Source organism: Haliotis rufescens, unplaced genomic scaffold, assembly GCF_023055435.1.
Source record: "Haliotis rufescens isolate VD_foot unplaced genomic scaffold, xgHalRufe1.0.p SCAF_8, whole genome shotgun sequence".
Taxonomy (NCBI): domain Eukaryota; kingdom Metazoa; phylum Mollusca; class Gastropoda; order Lepetellida; family Haliotidae; genus Haliotis; species Haliotis rufescens.
In genome coordinates, this window is record NW_025964372.1 from 27,641,224 (window position 1) to 27,656,397 (window position 15,174).

At 41.6% G+C, this 15,174-nt stretch overlaps 1 protein-coding gene across 1 annotated transcript; it reads right to left on the bottom strand.

Moving 5' to 3' along the window:
* Positions 1-3,934: 3,934 nt before the first annotated feature.
* Positions 3,935-14,875, bottom strand: LOC124143509. Its single transcript, XM_046512510.2, has 6 exons — positions 14,814-14,875; positions 11,694-11,927; positions 9,282-9,515; positions 8,148-8,381; positions 6,233-6,466; positions 3,935-4,289 (listed from the first exon to the last, which is right to left on the bottom strand). The coding sequence occupies exons 1-6, from the start codon at positions 14,863-14,865 to the stop codon at positions 4,279-4,281; spliced, it is 999 nt and encodes a 332-aa protein (XP_046368466.2). The 5' UTR covers positions 14,866-14,875; the 3' UTR covers positions 3,935-4,278.
* Positions 14,876-15,174: the final 299 nt, after the last annotated feature.

Consider the following 15,174-nt stretch of genomic DNA (forward strand, 5'->3'; position numbering starts at 1 on the left):
GTGATTTTATTAAATTTCGATTGGAGATTCTTCACATTCTTATGATACAGCCGGAATCATACAATGGATATGTCTCCTGGTTGTGTTAAGTGTTTTATCATTTTATTATCTATATTCTTTCCAATTCAACTTTGTTCAAATATCTTCAGAACATTTTGAATAACATTTAGTGTCAAAAAAACAATCAACCGATCTGAAACCCTGCTAATTTGAGTCGGTGGGAAATGTTAAACAGCTGCATGATGTTTAATAATCAACGTTGTTATTGTTGTGTCCGTTGGTTTACGCCCCACTCATCAGTGGTCCACCTGTATGATGGCAGCCTTTAAATAATCCAGTCAGTCACCAACCAAGTCATGGAGCCTGGTCAACCGATCCTTTACTCGCCTCATAAAACTAGCATAGGTTGCAATAGGGTTGATGATAAGGATGACCTGATGTCGGACTCGGATGTTTGGGGCCAAGTCAATCCGGAATCTAACAGTAACATGTAGGTATGTTTGCTTTTATCAGAGAACCTGTGAAGATTCGGGGTAGAATAGGTCTTCAGCAACCCATTTTTGCTGTAAAAAGGCGACTGTGCTTGTCGTAAGAGGCGACTAACGGGATCGGGTGGTCAACCCCGCTGACTTGTTTGATGCATTCCATCGTATCCCAATTGCGTGGATCGATGCTCATGATGTCAAACACTACATTGTCTGGTCCAGACCCGATTATTTACACACCACCGACGTCTAGCTGGAATATTTCTCAGTGCGGCGTTAAACAAGAAACAAAACAACAACAAAATTTTCTATCAGAGATGGCTCCTTCTTCATTATGAAGTATTTGTCGTGGTCAGAGACTATATTCAATGCATTTGGCAAATCATCTATTTATACGAGTTTTCTAGTTATATTTGCTTGTAACTAAATATCAGTTTAAATCATATATTGTTTCGTTTTCGGAAGCTCTTTCCTCTCGTCGGTCTATCCGTAAAACGTAAACTTGAACAGATACAAAGGTTCACACATAGTAAATGGTACAGTTTTATCACACCTCCGACCTTTTGTTCAAGGTATACATGTTTCAACCATAGGTGTGTATCAATGACACCAGCAACTCGAAAGGTATGGGTCTAGACTGTTCCTTTGTTTAGCACGGCACTCAGCATTATTCCAGATAGGTGGTGTGTTCATTGTTGAGTCTGGACCAGACAAAACAGTGACTAACATCATCAGCATAGATCATTAATGAATCGGGTGACTTGGTGGATTGCGTGTCATCCATCGTATCCCAACTGCGTGGATCGTACTGGTCCACACTGGGAATATTTATCGGCCTCCGTCATAAAGTTGGAACAATGTTGCGTTTGACCATGACTCTCAACTTCAAGCTTTGATCAAATTAAGGTTTCCGCCTGCACAAGTGACTCGGAGCCAATTGTAACAGTGAATCCCCACATCAGTGAAGCCATGCACACCAATAAATAACGTAAAGCTAGTCTAGAAAATGCATGATATGACAAGGGCGGGTCCAGAATTTGTAAAATTGAGGGGGTCAAATATATCAAAATCCTCTCTTATGTAATTTTACAGCCTACAACATACTACATTTGATCTTGGTTGGTGGGGGTGGGCAAGTGACAAGAACACAAAATAATCCTATTCCACCCTTGCAGGGATAAACACGGCCACTAGTCCTAGACTAATGAAAATCAAAACGGGCAAGTTGTCTCGCAAAATCTAGTTATTTTGCAAAATCAATTGTCAGTCACAATCAATTAACTTGCGGACTGGTTGGATATGAGCAATAGAAAATTCACATAAAACCACTTGATAATTTCTCAGTTGGATCTCAAATGATCCTATTGTTGAATCAATAAGAAATGTATCATAAACTGAATATTCATAGCTTCTTATCATTAAATTTCAAGTTTTGAATGTTATCCACATTTTGGACACAGTTTGAACGTCTCCATGGAACGTTTTTTGATCAAATAGTTATTTGGGTTGAGAGGAAAAAACCTCAAGCATTCAATAGTTATCTTTCTCAAATAGATTCCTAGTCAGTTGGACCCGTGAAGATCTGGGGTAGAATAGGTTTTCAACAACCCATGCTTGCCGTTAAAGGCGACTATGCTTGTAAGAGGCGACTAATGGCATCGTGTGGTCAGGCTCGCTGACTTGGTTGATGCATATCATCGATCCAAAGTGAGACATGTCAGTCTATCAAAACAGGAATTACTGGTCAAGACACCGCAGCTATTGGATACATTAAAAACCTACCCAGTCTAGCATAATACATGAGTGAAAAGGTGATATGTGACGATGTGGGGAGTTAATGTAAGCGGTCGTCATGAAGTTACTATATTTAGATGCTGGTGTGATATGTAAACTTCCAGAATAACGTAGACTGTGATGGTGGGTTATAGAAACATGGAGAAAATTCTATGTTGTGAGGACACTATGTGGAACTTTCCAGCAGCGGTAAATAAAGGGTAAGACCATGCCTCTTGCATTTCATCACATCAAGACCAGCTTTCCTTTGAGGATCACTCATCACCCATGATTCCCTGCATAAGCCCATCTCGGAAGCTTTACCACTATCGCCGCTTGGTAAATATACTATTATCGCCACTGTATTTTTGTTTGATACTGACCGCTGCCATCATATTACATTCTATATTACTATCATTGACTATTGTACTACCACTCTATTGTGTATTGCCGTTGTAATTCCTGAGCAGCAACTTGCATTGATTTGTACATTTAGTGAAGTTTGTAATGCATTTGTTGATTGTAAATCACTTTATGGTTGTTTTCCGTTCTTTTACGTACATATCTCCAGGTTAGCATACTGTTTCGATTTGGGAATCGACACGTAACACAATATCACACTTGATGACACCAGAATTGGCTTTACCCAATGTACCAAAATGACGACACGAAATCGGTCCTTCGGCGTGACGAGGGAACGCTTTAACCACAAGGCCAGCTTTCAGCTTGTCAACTCTTACTTCAAACACAGGGAAAGGACATATGCTAACCCGTAATCTGTAATGTGTAAAGCTATGTAGTGTGGTCAATGTTGCTATTACTTTTCAGTTGCTCATGGACGGTAAGCATCGTCTCACTTGAAGCAAATATTGAACATGTCAAAATAGGAAACTGACCCAATCAAACATCAATTTTGTCAATGATGCTTCAAATGTGGAGATGTCCTCTGCATGTCTACCATTAAACCATTTTGAAAGGGGGGCACGGGTGGCCCAGTCGTCTAAGGCGCCGCGATTCGCTGTGCAGAGTTGCGTCCCTTGGGCACGCCAGAAACCTATGATTGTGGGTTCGAATCCCGGTTTGCCCCGATTATGTTTCTAGGTTTGTCAGCACCATACCTGTGCTCGTGGGTTTCACCGAAGTGGTAAACGTCTGAGACCTGCATCACTTCGGGCTTTCCTCCCACATTAAGCTGACACGCCGTGATATAACTGGAATACTGTTAAAAGTGGCGTTAAACCCAACTCACTCACTCACTCACTCACACCATTTTGAAAGCGTTGTTGAAGCCCTGAATGATGGAACCCTGATCAAAGAACTAAAGGACCAAATGGCTTGTGACGCTCTTTGAAATCTTCGTAGAAAGAGCATTCTCGATTGTACCTGTAAAGTTGTGATATGTAAACACCAAAGACTGGAGTTGCTCGAATATTGCTCAAAATAAAGGGAAACGTGACCATTGGAAAGTTGAAGTCATCTTTCTTATCATACAGTCTTGTGGTGAGATTTTACCACACGCCCATCACTCCCCCCAAACGCAGCTTACATGTGTTGCATTGTTATACAGAAAATTAAGTCAAAGAACACCCGATTCTTTCCTATCACTATAGTTAATCCGTCATACCTAAATATATCATAATAAAAACATTTTGGACGTGAATAACACAACACAATGATATTGCAAACTCTTTATTTACAAGTACATCGCTATAATAGGAGGTAGGTGTAACACAACGATTGTTTCCATTGTGTGAGCGAGTTAGGTTTAGCTCATGAGAGGAAAGGTTTTAGTCGTTTACATATTGTAAACTCATGAGAACGGTTCATTATCTGAGATGTTCACTCACGACCACGTAATGCTAGCATGGCCAAGGGAAATTGTACGTGTAAAAATACATTGTTAATATAAAATGTAATTAATATTCCACGTGGATGCGATGTTGATGTTTACCTTGGCTTGTGCATAGGTTATTTGGAATCCAGAGAAGTAGAAACAGTTTTCGTCCAGCTGGAAGTGGTGTCAAGAACAGTCTGTGGAGGAGTGAGTGAGTTGGATTTTACGCCATCTTAACCAGTATTTTTGTGTTATAGCCTTAGGAACAAGGGAGGGAGATCTATGAATAAAAGACTTCTTTATACCGTTATCAGGCAAGTGATCAAGTTATATGTTCATGGAACTATCTCCCTTGTTCATCATACCAGCTTTCATTTGCTACACTTTTGGTGCTATCCACATCAAACTCTGGGAAAACCCCAGGAACACGGGTATGATTTTGAAAAAAAATACGGATCACTCTCCGGGAAAACCACAGAATACAGACATCGTGTTGACACACCACGCGTCAAAAGTTGATAAATTAAACTATCATGTGATACTAAACTGACGTCCAAAAGAAACTTTACCAACTGAAAATATAAATTTCAGACAAAGTATAAATGTTTTTTCGATGAAGTCTATCTAAAACATAACCTAAATACAACAATAGTGTATGCAGAAAATGTTAATCCTATGTTACATGTTTGCGAGATAACACGCGAAAAAGTGAAAAACACGTGCACCACGGACAATTGCAAATGCACGTGCGGGTATGGGTATAAAACGATTGCAACGGCAAGTCAGACATCCACAGTGATAAAAAAACACACAAAAGAAATGCCACGACTCACAGTCGAACAACGTGAACGAGTCTTGGGTATGGTACAGATGGGAGCCACCCACGACCATATTGCACGAACCTTCGGTTGCTCCCGTGTTGCCGTTACCAACTTGATGCAACGTTACAGACAGTCAGGGCGGACCGCTGACAGGCCAAGAACAGGCAGACACAGGGTGACCACGCCCCCTGATGACCAGTACTTGCGTAACTTGCACCTCCGAAATCGCTTCCTGACAGTGATGTCATCGGCGACAAATGCCTTAGGTCAAAGGGTTAGTCGACAGACAGTGGCCAGGAGACTCAGGGCTCACAGAATCAGGGCTTTTAGACCATACAGAGCTATTGACAGCGCAACATCGTCGTCTGCGATTGAGATGGGCCCGGACTGTACGACGTTGGCAACGACGTGACTGGCAGAGGGTTGTCTTCACTGACGAAAGTCGATTCTGTATGTTTAGGGCTTATGGAAGACAACGTGTTTACCGCCGAAGGGGTGAACGAACGCCGGCGTGTTGCGTGTAGGAGGTCGTACCATATGGTGGAGGGAGTGTCATGGTGTGGGGAGGGATCTGTGGGCAGGAGAGGACACCGGTGGTCATCGTTGACGGAAACTTGAAAGCTCAGCGTTACATGGATAACATTCTTCGTCCAGTTGTCCTACCATTTCTCAAACAGCAGCCACGTGGTGTCATTTATCAGCATGACAACGCTAGAGCCCATACAGCCAGAATTGTCACTAACTTCCTCGCAGCCAACAACTTCAACGTCCTGTCGTGGCCTGCAAGCTCACCCGACATGTTCCACATAGAACACCTCTGGGACTTGATGAATCGTCGTGTTCGACAACGACCACACTCTCCAGCCAACCGGCAAGAACTCATCTTGGCCCTCCAAGAAGAATTGCGTCAAATCCCACGTGACCTCATCAGACGACTGACTTTTTCTGTGCATCCAAGAGTTTTTGCGTATATTGAGGCATTTGGTGGTCACACACGCTACTAATGACTTGTTATTGAACGTGAGCGATTGTTAATGTACTCTGCCTATTGTCCATGATTCTGAAAGCTCGAGTTTTGTACCACACCCAACTTTGGTGGGCTCTGACGTCATTCTCGGTCGCGGTATGATTGTCATTTTCAGTGTTGATTATGTTGATATATTGATCTTCTCAATACACTTTACTTCATGCATGTATTTTTGTTGTTTTTTAGCAAGAGTGATTTTAAACTCTGGTACAGTTTCTTTTGGACGCCAGTTTATTTTTCATAAAACCACATTTATCTTACTATCAGATAGATGCTAAAGTCATCTACTTACGTTGCTGGACGCCATCTAGGACCACCTCTACTAACTGAAGGATATCAGTAGCGTCGACCTTGGTGTTCTTGTTAAGACGAATGTACCTTCCGATTGGCATCCCCGAGCAGCTGAAGGTCGTGGTCGACCCGGCGGCGGGGGCGGTGCTGCCGATTGTGGTGCACACTTGAGGCGTTCCTCCAAGAGTTGGGTTCTTGTCATACACCTCGATGATGATGTTTCGAAGACGCTCGGCTGCAAATATCGGAAGAATGAGTGATGATGTCTTATTTAGCATTCAACCATATCGAGGTAACCATAAGTAGACGACAGCATCAAGATGAGTTGCGGTGAAACGTGGCGTCCAAGATTATTGCACTCATATAGCGTCGTGCATGTACGTGTGTGTGTGTGTGTGTGTGTGTGTGTGTGTGTGTGTGTGTGTGTGTGTGTGTGTGTGTGTGTGTGTGTGTGTGTGTGTGTGTGTGTGTGTGTGTGTGTGTGTGTGTGTGTTTGGCTGCTTGTACTAGTCCGGACTGATGCCGATTTATAGTGCTGGCTCACTGAGATACCATGCCACAGTTTAACATGAATACCACAATATACTCCGAGCCGACCCGTCCTTGTTTTAGCCCATAAATCTCGTCAGGGTTACAACAAGTACCATCTTTTAACGTCTTTTGGATCGAACCCCGGACCTTCCGCTCTCCAGGCGGACGCTCTACCACTAGACCACGGAGGCGGTCCGACAGCATCAAGAACGACAGCGATAGGCATTTTTGTCAGGTCGGTGATTTAGAAAGTGAAAATGTGGAGTGGTAATGGGGGGAAACTCAACGGGCTATCATCAATATTTTGTTAAATAATGAACACAAATCCGCCGATAATTCCGAGAAAGAATTACCGGTATCCCCAATAATTGCCTTCACTATAAATGAGTAATTGCCAACAACAAATACATCCCATAGAACATATAACACATTTCCAGGACTTCCACTCCTCACCATTGTCCTCCAAGAAAACTATGCTAGGTTTTGTTAAACTGTAAGACATGAAACGGGAACAAGTAAGGGTCACTTAGGGGACTTTACGTTCGTCTCAGGAGACAATAGGTATACATTAGGTACTAATGACAATTTTATAACTATTTTATATTAGGATGGATAGTGTTATCGAAGTGATAAAGAAACCTGATGAACTTGTTTTCATGATCAGATAAATATGCATATGAGGTCATCGAGCAGGAACTAATTTCAAGCTCTATACATCGATACATGCCCAATATGTGACGATAGGGGTTTCATGATGTGAGGACAATTCTGTAGACCAAAAAAAGATCACTTGACACCATGTGATAAATGGGCGGTTCCCTGAAACATTGTAATCATACGCAGCTTACATCCCCACATTGATAGTATGCACAACTAAATGAGTATCCCTCATCAACTATTCAGTTTTAAAAATGTAATCACAATGTGACAGCGATAATAGCTTCGGGATTGTACATCTTTGCATCGTCTAAATGTTCTTCAGTGAACGAAATAAACTCTGTTTTCAATATCCAATTTCCTCACGAAATCGTGCTTCTGGTATGGTCAAAGCCAATATTTGTTTAACTTTAATAGCTAACTATAGAACATAAGGTGACTTCAAGCGAAAAAGACAGACATGATAACGACTACAAAATCTACTTGAAACCAAGGTATCCAGTCGTCTAGGTGCCACAATTCGTCTAGTAATGCATCCCTTAGGCATGCCTGTAAACGCTGCTCGCAAACTCGCCTGGACTGGGATTTTTTGTTCGATTCAAGCGGTAAAACCCTACAGCTAAATCTCTTTGGACTTTTTTCCTTCCGCATTTAACTGAACCGCCGCCTTTAACTGAAATACTGTTTAAATCGGCGTTAAACCCACCTCCCCGTCTCACTCTACTTACAACAGCAATCACCCCTGTTGGTGATGGTAACGGAGCGGAGGAGGACGTTGCTGCCCAGGTCGATGTCCATGTAGGGCGTTGTGTCTCCAACAGCCGTTGCAAACGTAGTGTTGTCAACGACGAAATCGGTTCCAAATCCTCCGTCCACGGCAAACTGTGGACCGTAGTTCGTGGAGCCGAAAGTGAAGACTGAGGAGGAAGAGACCTGGGACCCATGGACGGGGATCACAGAAACTGGGGACAAACAATCACAGCTGTACGTAAATCACATTTCAAAAGTCCCCCATTCGCCATGCAGAATTGCAACCCCTTCTTCCGGGAACCCTTTCCCGATCCTCAGATTATTGGTTCGAATCAAGGATTTGAATGAAATTTGGTATGTCTGAAGCAAACACGAGAAATTGACATGATGACCTCTATCTCGAAGCTGAAAGTGGTTGCAAGGACATCCTGTGGAGAAGTGAGTGAGTTTGGTTAAACGATGCCTTGAACAATATTTTAGTTTTATAGCCTTATGTCAGATAATTGTGGGAGGAAATCTCAATTTGGCGCACGTAGTAGGTGCGTACTCTTTGGTGAAACCCACTCTGATCAAACTCCAGGAACATGGACAAGGTGTTGATAAAACACGGATCACACCACAATCACGGGGATAACCTCAAAATGCCAACAGGCTATTCGATTCAACGGATCCAGACACAGCCAATAGGCAAAATTCAGCACATTAGGGTGCAGCGGCTTAGATGACAAGCCGCCCGTGTCATCGAGGGTATCTATACAAGCGTGGCGTTTCCTTCGCCTAGTTCACACAACCTAATACATTAAATGATTCAAATGCGTTGCGATTGAAAGTTACATCTGTAATATTGCGAAAGGAAGAAAATATACAGTCATTAGAAGCATTCACAGTTAAACAGTAAAACAGAAAGGGCAATATCATAGATTCTATATTTTTCATAAACCTCATAAACGTCTTACAAATATATATAGTATACTTACTTACGCCATCAAGGACCACCTCTACTAACTGAAGGATGTAATAGAAAATAACGTAGATAAGAAACCTTTTCTGTGATGTATCATAACCTCATTCATCTTACTATCATATACTAGTATATATAGTTATATACTTACTTAGCTGGACGCCATCAAGGACAACCTCTACTAACTGAAGGACGTCATTAGCGTCGACCTTGCTGAACTTGTTCAGACGGATGTACCTTCCGAAAGCTATGGCTGAGCAGGTGAACGTGGTGGTGGAGCTGGCGGCTGGGGCGGTGCTGCCGATTGTAGTGCAGACTTGAGGCGTTCCTCCGAGAGTTGGGTTGTTATTGTACACCTCGACTCTGATGTTTCGGAGACGTTCAGCTGCCAAGATGGAAAGAGTGAGAGATGATGATGATATCTTATTCGACAATAACGAGGTAGCCTCAAATAGTCTAAGTCAGGAACACTTGTGGTCGACTGCATAAGCAAATATCCACGGCGTCGGGGCATGATCTGCCAGGTTACACAGTTTAACACAGGGTCTTTGGGACATATTGTGAAATGGGAACGAGATGACTGCTACCTAGTTTAGCAGGAAGGTGTTGTAATTCTAGGTAATTCTCGCCATAGAATCTGCTGGAAATTAGTTTTGGGATCAATAATAGAATAATCGATACAATCGATTCTGGCGAAAAAAACAGAACAAACAATGGTTCTATCCTAAGAGAGGTACGCCATGTACTACCTATATGTGGGCAATGTAAGTGCACAATTAGTTATTATATAGAATATCTGACAATATTTAATAGCTGAACATTTTAGGTATTATACATAGTAACTGATTTTACCTTTTAACTGTAACACATATTCCTGTTGTAAAATATATCTACAGTTAAGCAGGACCTCGAGAACCCACTCAAACTGCGCCTATCAACCGATGAACTAGTCTACCTGCACGATTCAAGCCCCATTCACATGGACAAAATTTACTCATGTAAGCAAATTTACTCATGGAGTATATTTATTCATGTAAGCAAAAGTATATTTACATTGCGTTCACATGAAGTTTATGCAAGGCAGAAGTAAACATCATTTCATAAATAAATTGTGAACTTTTATCATTTGAGGCCATGTCGCTGTCGAAGATAGTCAACCAGAGGCGAAAGAGAGACTTTCCATACTTTCTTAGTATGGGATTAGTCGTAGGATTATTCCAGGAAAGCGGACTGTGGAAGAGAGAACGTTCTCAACACTGGTGGAACAATGTCGTCAAACGATCATTTGATGATAAACTGTGGATCGATAACTTTCGCATGACACGCGAAACATTTTATGAACATGTTATGTCCTTTGCAAGGAACTACAGCTGTATTTTCCTGATAATCAGTATCTTTGATTTATATATGCTTACGTAAGCAAATAGAGAATCTGTTCACATGACCAGAAATACTCCAGGAGCATTTATACTTATGAGTAAATATACTTTTACTAGACCTCTTTAGGTGTAGCAAATATACTTTTACTCATGTCTCTTTACTCCTGGAGTATATTTACTCACGTAAGCAAATGCGTTCACATGCCACCATAACTAAATCTACTTATGTAAGTATATATACTCACGTAAGTAAACGTGTCCATGTGAATGGGGCTTAACTCAGAAGATCCTTCCTTCGTGGTGACACAGCAGAAAAAGCTGAACGCGACGTCGGACGAATTCTTCTATTCATTGAGGTGACATGTGCTAGATATTTTAAGGATTTAGTAATGTTCAGTTAACACATATAAATGTGAGTTCTCTGAAACATTTTTGACCGTTGGGTGAAATTGAGAACTGAGTATATTTGGTTCAATGATAAATCGAAATTCGTTGATATTTCTAGAAAGATGCAATCAACGCATTATCCTAAAAATCACTTTTACTACTTAGTAATGGTCCAGAACATGAAAACATCCCTCAGAATATCTAAAACAGTTCTAGGACTTGCACGTCCTCTACTCACCATTGTCCCCAAAGAAAATTATTTGTTTTCAAATCTTGTGCTGTTAATTGTAAGACTTGACAGTTGACAGTAAGGGGCACATAGTCATTTTACGGGAGCCTCAGGAGATTGATATTCGGATACAGACACGTCAATCTCGTAGCTTTTGGCATCAGGAATACACATATGTGAAACACTACATTAGCAATCCCTTATGTCAAACAGGATATTTACCACAAATTGTGAACTTGATAGATTGAAAATCCAACAAAACGCGCCATGATAATATCTACGAGATTGTGTATACTATGTTTTATGGTCTGAGTGTTATCAAGTATACCCAATAAACTGATTTAAAACTCCCGTTTCCTCACATAAATGTCCTCCTGGTATCGTCAACGTCTTCTTCGATACACAGTTGTTGATACTTATTACAAAAGTCTTTGTTTCTATTCAAGTGGCAGAACCTTACAGCTACACCCCTTTGACCATTCCTTCCGCATTAAACTGAAGTGCCTTCCTTTACTGAAATACTGTTCAAATCGGCGTTAAACCCACCTCCCCATCTCACTCTACTTACAACAGCAGTCACCCCTGTTGGTGATGGTGATGGAGATGAGGAGGAAGTTGCTGCCGAGGTCGATGTCCATGTAGGGCGTTGCGTCTGAGGTAGCAGTTGCAAACGTAGTGTTGTCAACGACGAAGTTGGTGCCAAATCCGCCATCTACGGCAAACTGTGGACCGTAGTTCGTGGAGCCGAAGGTGAAGACTGAGGAGGAAGAGACCTGTGACCCGACGACGGGGATCACAGCACCTGGGGACAAACACTCACAGCTGTAGGTAAATCACCTCTCAAAGCATAAAAACCTATAGTTTCCTCTTTTCCATCAAACACAGAGCCAAGATGGCCCCAATGGTCGCGTTCTGCTTCCTGAGTGATCAAACAAAGCCGTCACATAAACGGGTACAGTATGTTTATCTATTCATAAACAAATAATATGAAAGAATTCTAAATATGCGTTCAATTGTAATATACTTAAAAATCGAAAGCTCTGTTCTTGTATTAAAAGGACAATGTACTTGTACGTTTCTGAACATTTTTCTCAATACATTTATCAAGAACGTGGACACCCGTGGTTGACAGGCAACTATAGCACTTGAAAAACGTTCAACATGGCTTACTATATATACTCATACGCAAAAGAAACGCAAGTGGTTTTAAGCAAATAGGTAACAAACATGGAACCATAAATTGATACGAGTTTTAGCATGTAGTGAAGCCTGATGGTGTTATCAATAGTTTTGGTTGCATTTTGGAAGCCCCGAGTAAAAACGCAACATAAAAAACGAATCGCCAAAACGCACCATTTCAATGTATATGTGGGTATCATGCACCCATTTCTCGCGAAATCGAAAATGTATGAACTGTCACGAACTGTATTGGGTATAAAACTGTGGCCGATTCTTGGACCTACCACTCCTTGGTCAATAACGCCACGCCTAACTCAAATTCAGAGAAACCGGGCTATCGGACGTTTGGAAGCTGGAGAGTCTGTCCAAGATGTTGCCCGTCATTTCAACGTGCGTTGATACAATGCTACACAGACCACAGATGACCTTCCTCGGAGCAGTCGTCCTAGGGACGTCCTAGATCGGCAGATTACCCGTCAACACCTGCGACATCCGTTCCTAACTGCAAGTGAAAGTGCTCGACAGACCATAGGAACACATAATCGACACATTAGCCGGGACACTGTATTCCGACGTCTCCGTTCCAACAACTCCAGATGTCGCCGACCAGCACGTCGTCCTGTTCTCCAGCCACGGCATCGACAAGCACTGCTTCAGTGGGCACAGGGTCATCACAATTAGCGTCATCGTGAGTGGAGGCGTGTCATCTTCTCTGATGAAAGTCGCTTTTATGTCTCCAGTGCAGATGGAAGAGTCAGAATTTGGCGGCGTCGGGGTGACCGTTTCGCTGACAGAAACGTTGTGGAAAGGGATCTATGGGGTGGACCTAGCGTCATGATATGGGCAGGGATTGGACTTAATGCGAGACTTGGACCCATGTGCTCAGCGGTATATCGACCAAGTGATCAGACCCCATGTTGTTCCATTTCTGGCACAACACCAACAACACATTTTCCAGCAGGACAACGCTCGTCCCCATGTTGCCAGAGCTACCATGGCATTTCTGCAACAACACATCATCCGTGTTCTGCCGTGGCCAGCCCTTAGCCCTGATCTGAACCCCATCGAACACTTGTGGGATGGGGTTCAAAGGTGTCTGCACAATGTGCGCCCATTCCCTACAACTGCCGATGAACTACGCACATCTGCTCTGGATGTGTGCAGGAGGACCCCTAGGGCCTTCACAAATCGTCTGATCCACTCAATGCACAGGTGATGTGTGGCAGTGATCAATGCTAATGGTGGTCACACCAGGTATTGACTGACATTTTGGGTATTGACCCGAAACTATGTAAGCCCTTAACATTTGAAACAAACAATTATTTAATCTGCCTTTTAATCCTTTAAACTGTCTTCAGTCAAATTTTTGTCAATCTTGCCCTATTAGTATTTCTTGTCTTTACTGTTGAAAATAAATAATATGTATACTGCATACTCGACTTGCGTTTCTTTTGCGTGTGAGTATAGTTCCATCAAAAATAGCCATTTTTTGTAAAACCGTATCTTGTATTCATTTCCTGTGACATTTAAAAGTGACAAATTCATATTGTATGGAGAAACAGATATTGATGATCGAATAACATGTTTTGTAAGTGTTCCATGGCAATCTTTATTTGACCCTCTTTCATTTGCTTCTCTGTTTCTTTGCTTCATATGATATGAATATGATACAGGTATACACACTGCCACTAGTCCGTTAGTCCGAGACCAGTTCTAATCTGTACGGACTAGTTGTTTAATCCAAAAATCTAGTTATTTCACATTACCAATAGTCCAAAATAAGCTGGGGTATTTAGATATGACCAAAGATGTTTTCCGCTGAGGTACCTGCGACCCTCGTTTCTGTGGTAACGAACACAGTGTTCTTATAGCTACTTTGCAGCAGGTATTAGTGGTAATTTAGTCATAAATGAACATGCCATATGTAAATAATTCCAAATAATACATGGAATTTCTGGATATTTGAAACACATAAGGGTTCAAATATTTTTTCATTTTCATGGCGGGCAAAAGATATTATGCACTTGAAACATTCAAATATTACTAGGCTTAAAAAAACAGTGGTCAAAAGACTGCAAACTTGAGATCCAAAACACAGCTATGATACCCATAACAAATACATCAACATTGACTAAACCATTTCGTGCCCGTTTCGTTTTTAGCCATCATGGTTGTATACTTATTTTGGCCCGGCTGTTTGCCCACGTTGAAGCTACACAGAAAAATTGAAAAGTACTTATGTATATGTGTGTCTCGATGCTTGTCGGCGACAATATACTTCTATAACATCTATGACTGAAGACACCTATCATACCTAAACATCGGCATTGTATATAAACATCGTGTAGTATGTCAGAACAAAGCAAATTTTAGCATCATCCGTCTCTACTAGTATATGATATGTGTATAACTGGGATACACAAATAAGACTTGCAGTATGACGTCGACACCGAAAACTTCCAAATGAGATTTGGAAAATAACTGTTGAAAATTCAGTTGAAATACTTACCATGTATCTCAGCAACCCCCAACACAACCACGAACAGAGAGATGAGCAGCATTGTAGACAATCGGGATGATTTGTCAGATAGGGTTGTTGTCTCTATATTTATACCAAATATTGTAATCTGGACCAGGTGGAAACTACGTTTAATATAGGTTAATAAAACAGATGTTCATTCTGATTAGTCTCGGTTGCATAACACGTGTGATGCCCTTTGATAAAAACATTGTCCACATTGGTCTAGAGAGTGACTAATTAGTCTTGGTCACATAACATATGTGATACCCTGTGATAATATACTCCACATTGCTCTAGGGATGCTGAACGGACTTCAGATTCAGAGTAGTGAATGCTTGTATATCCGTAC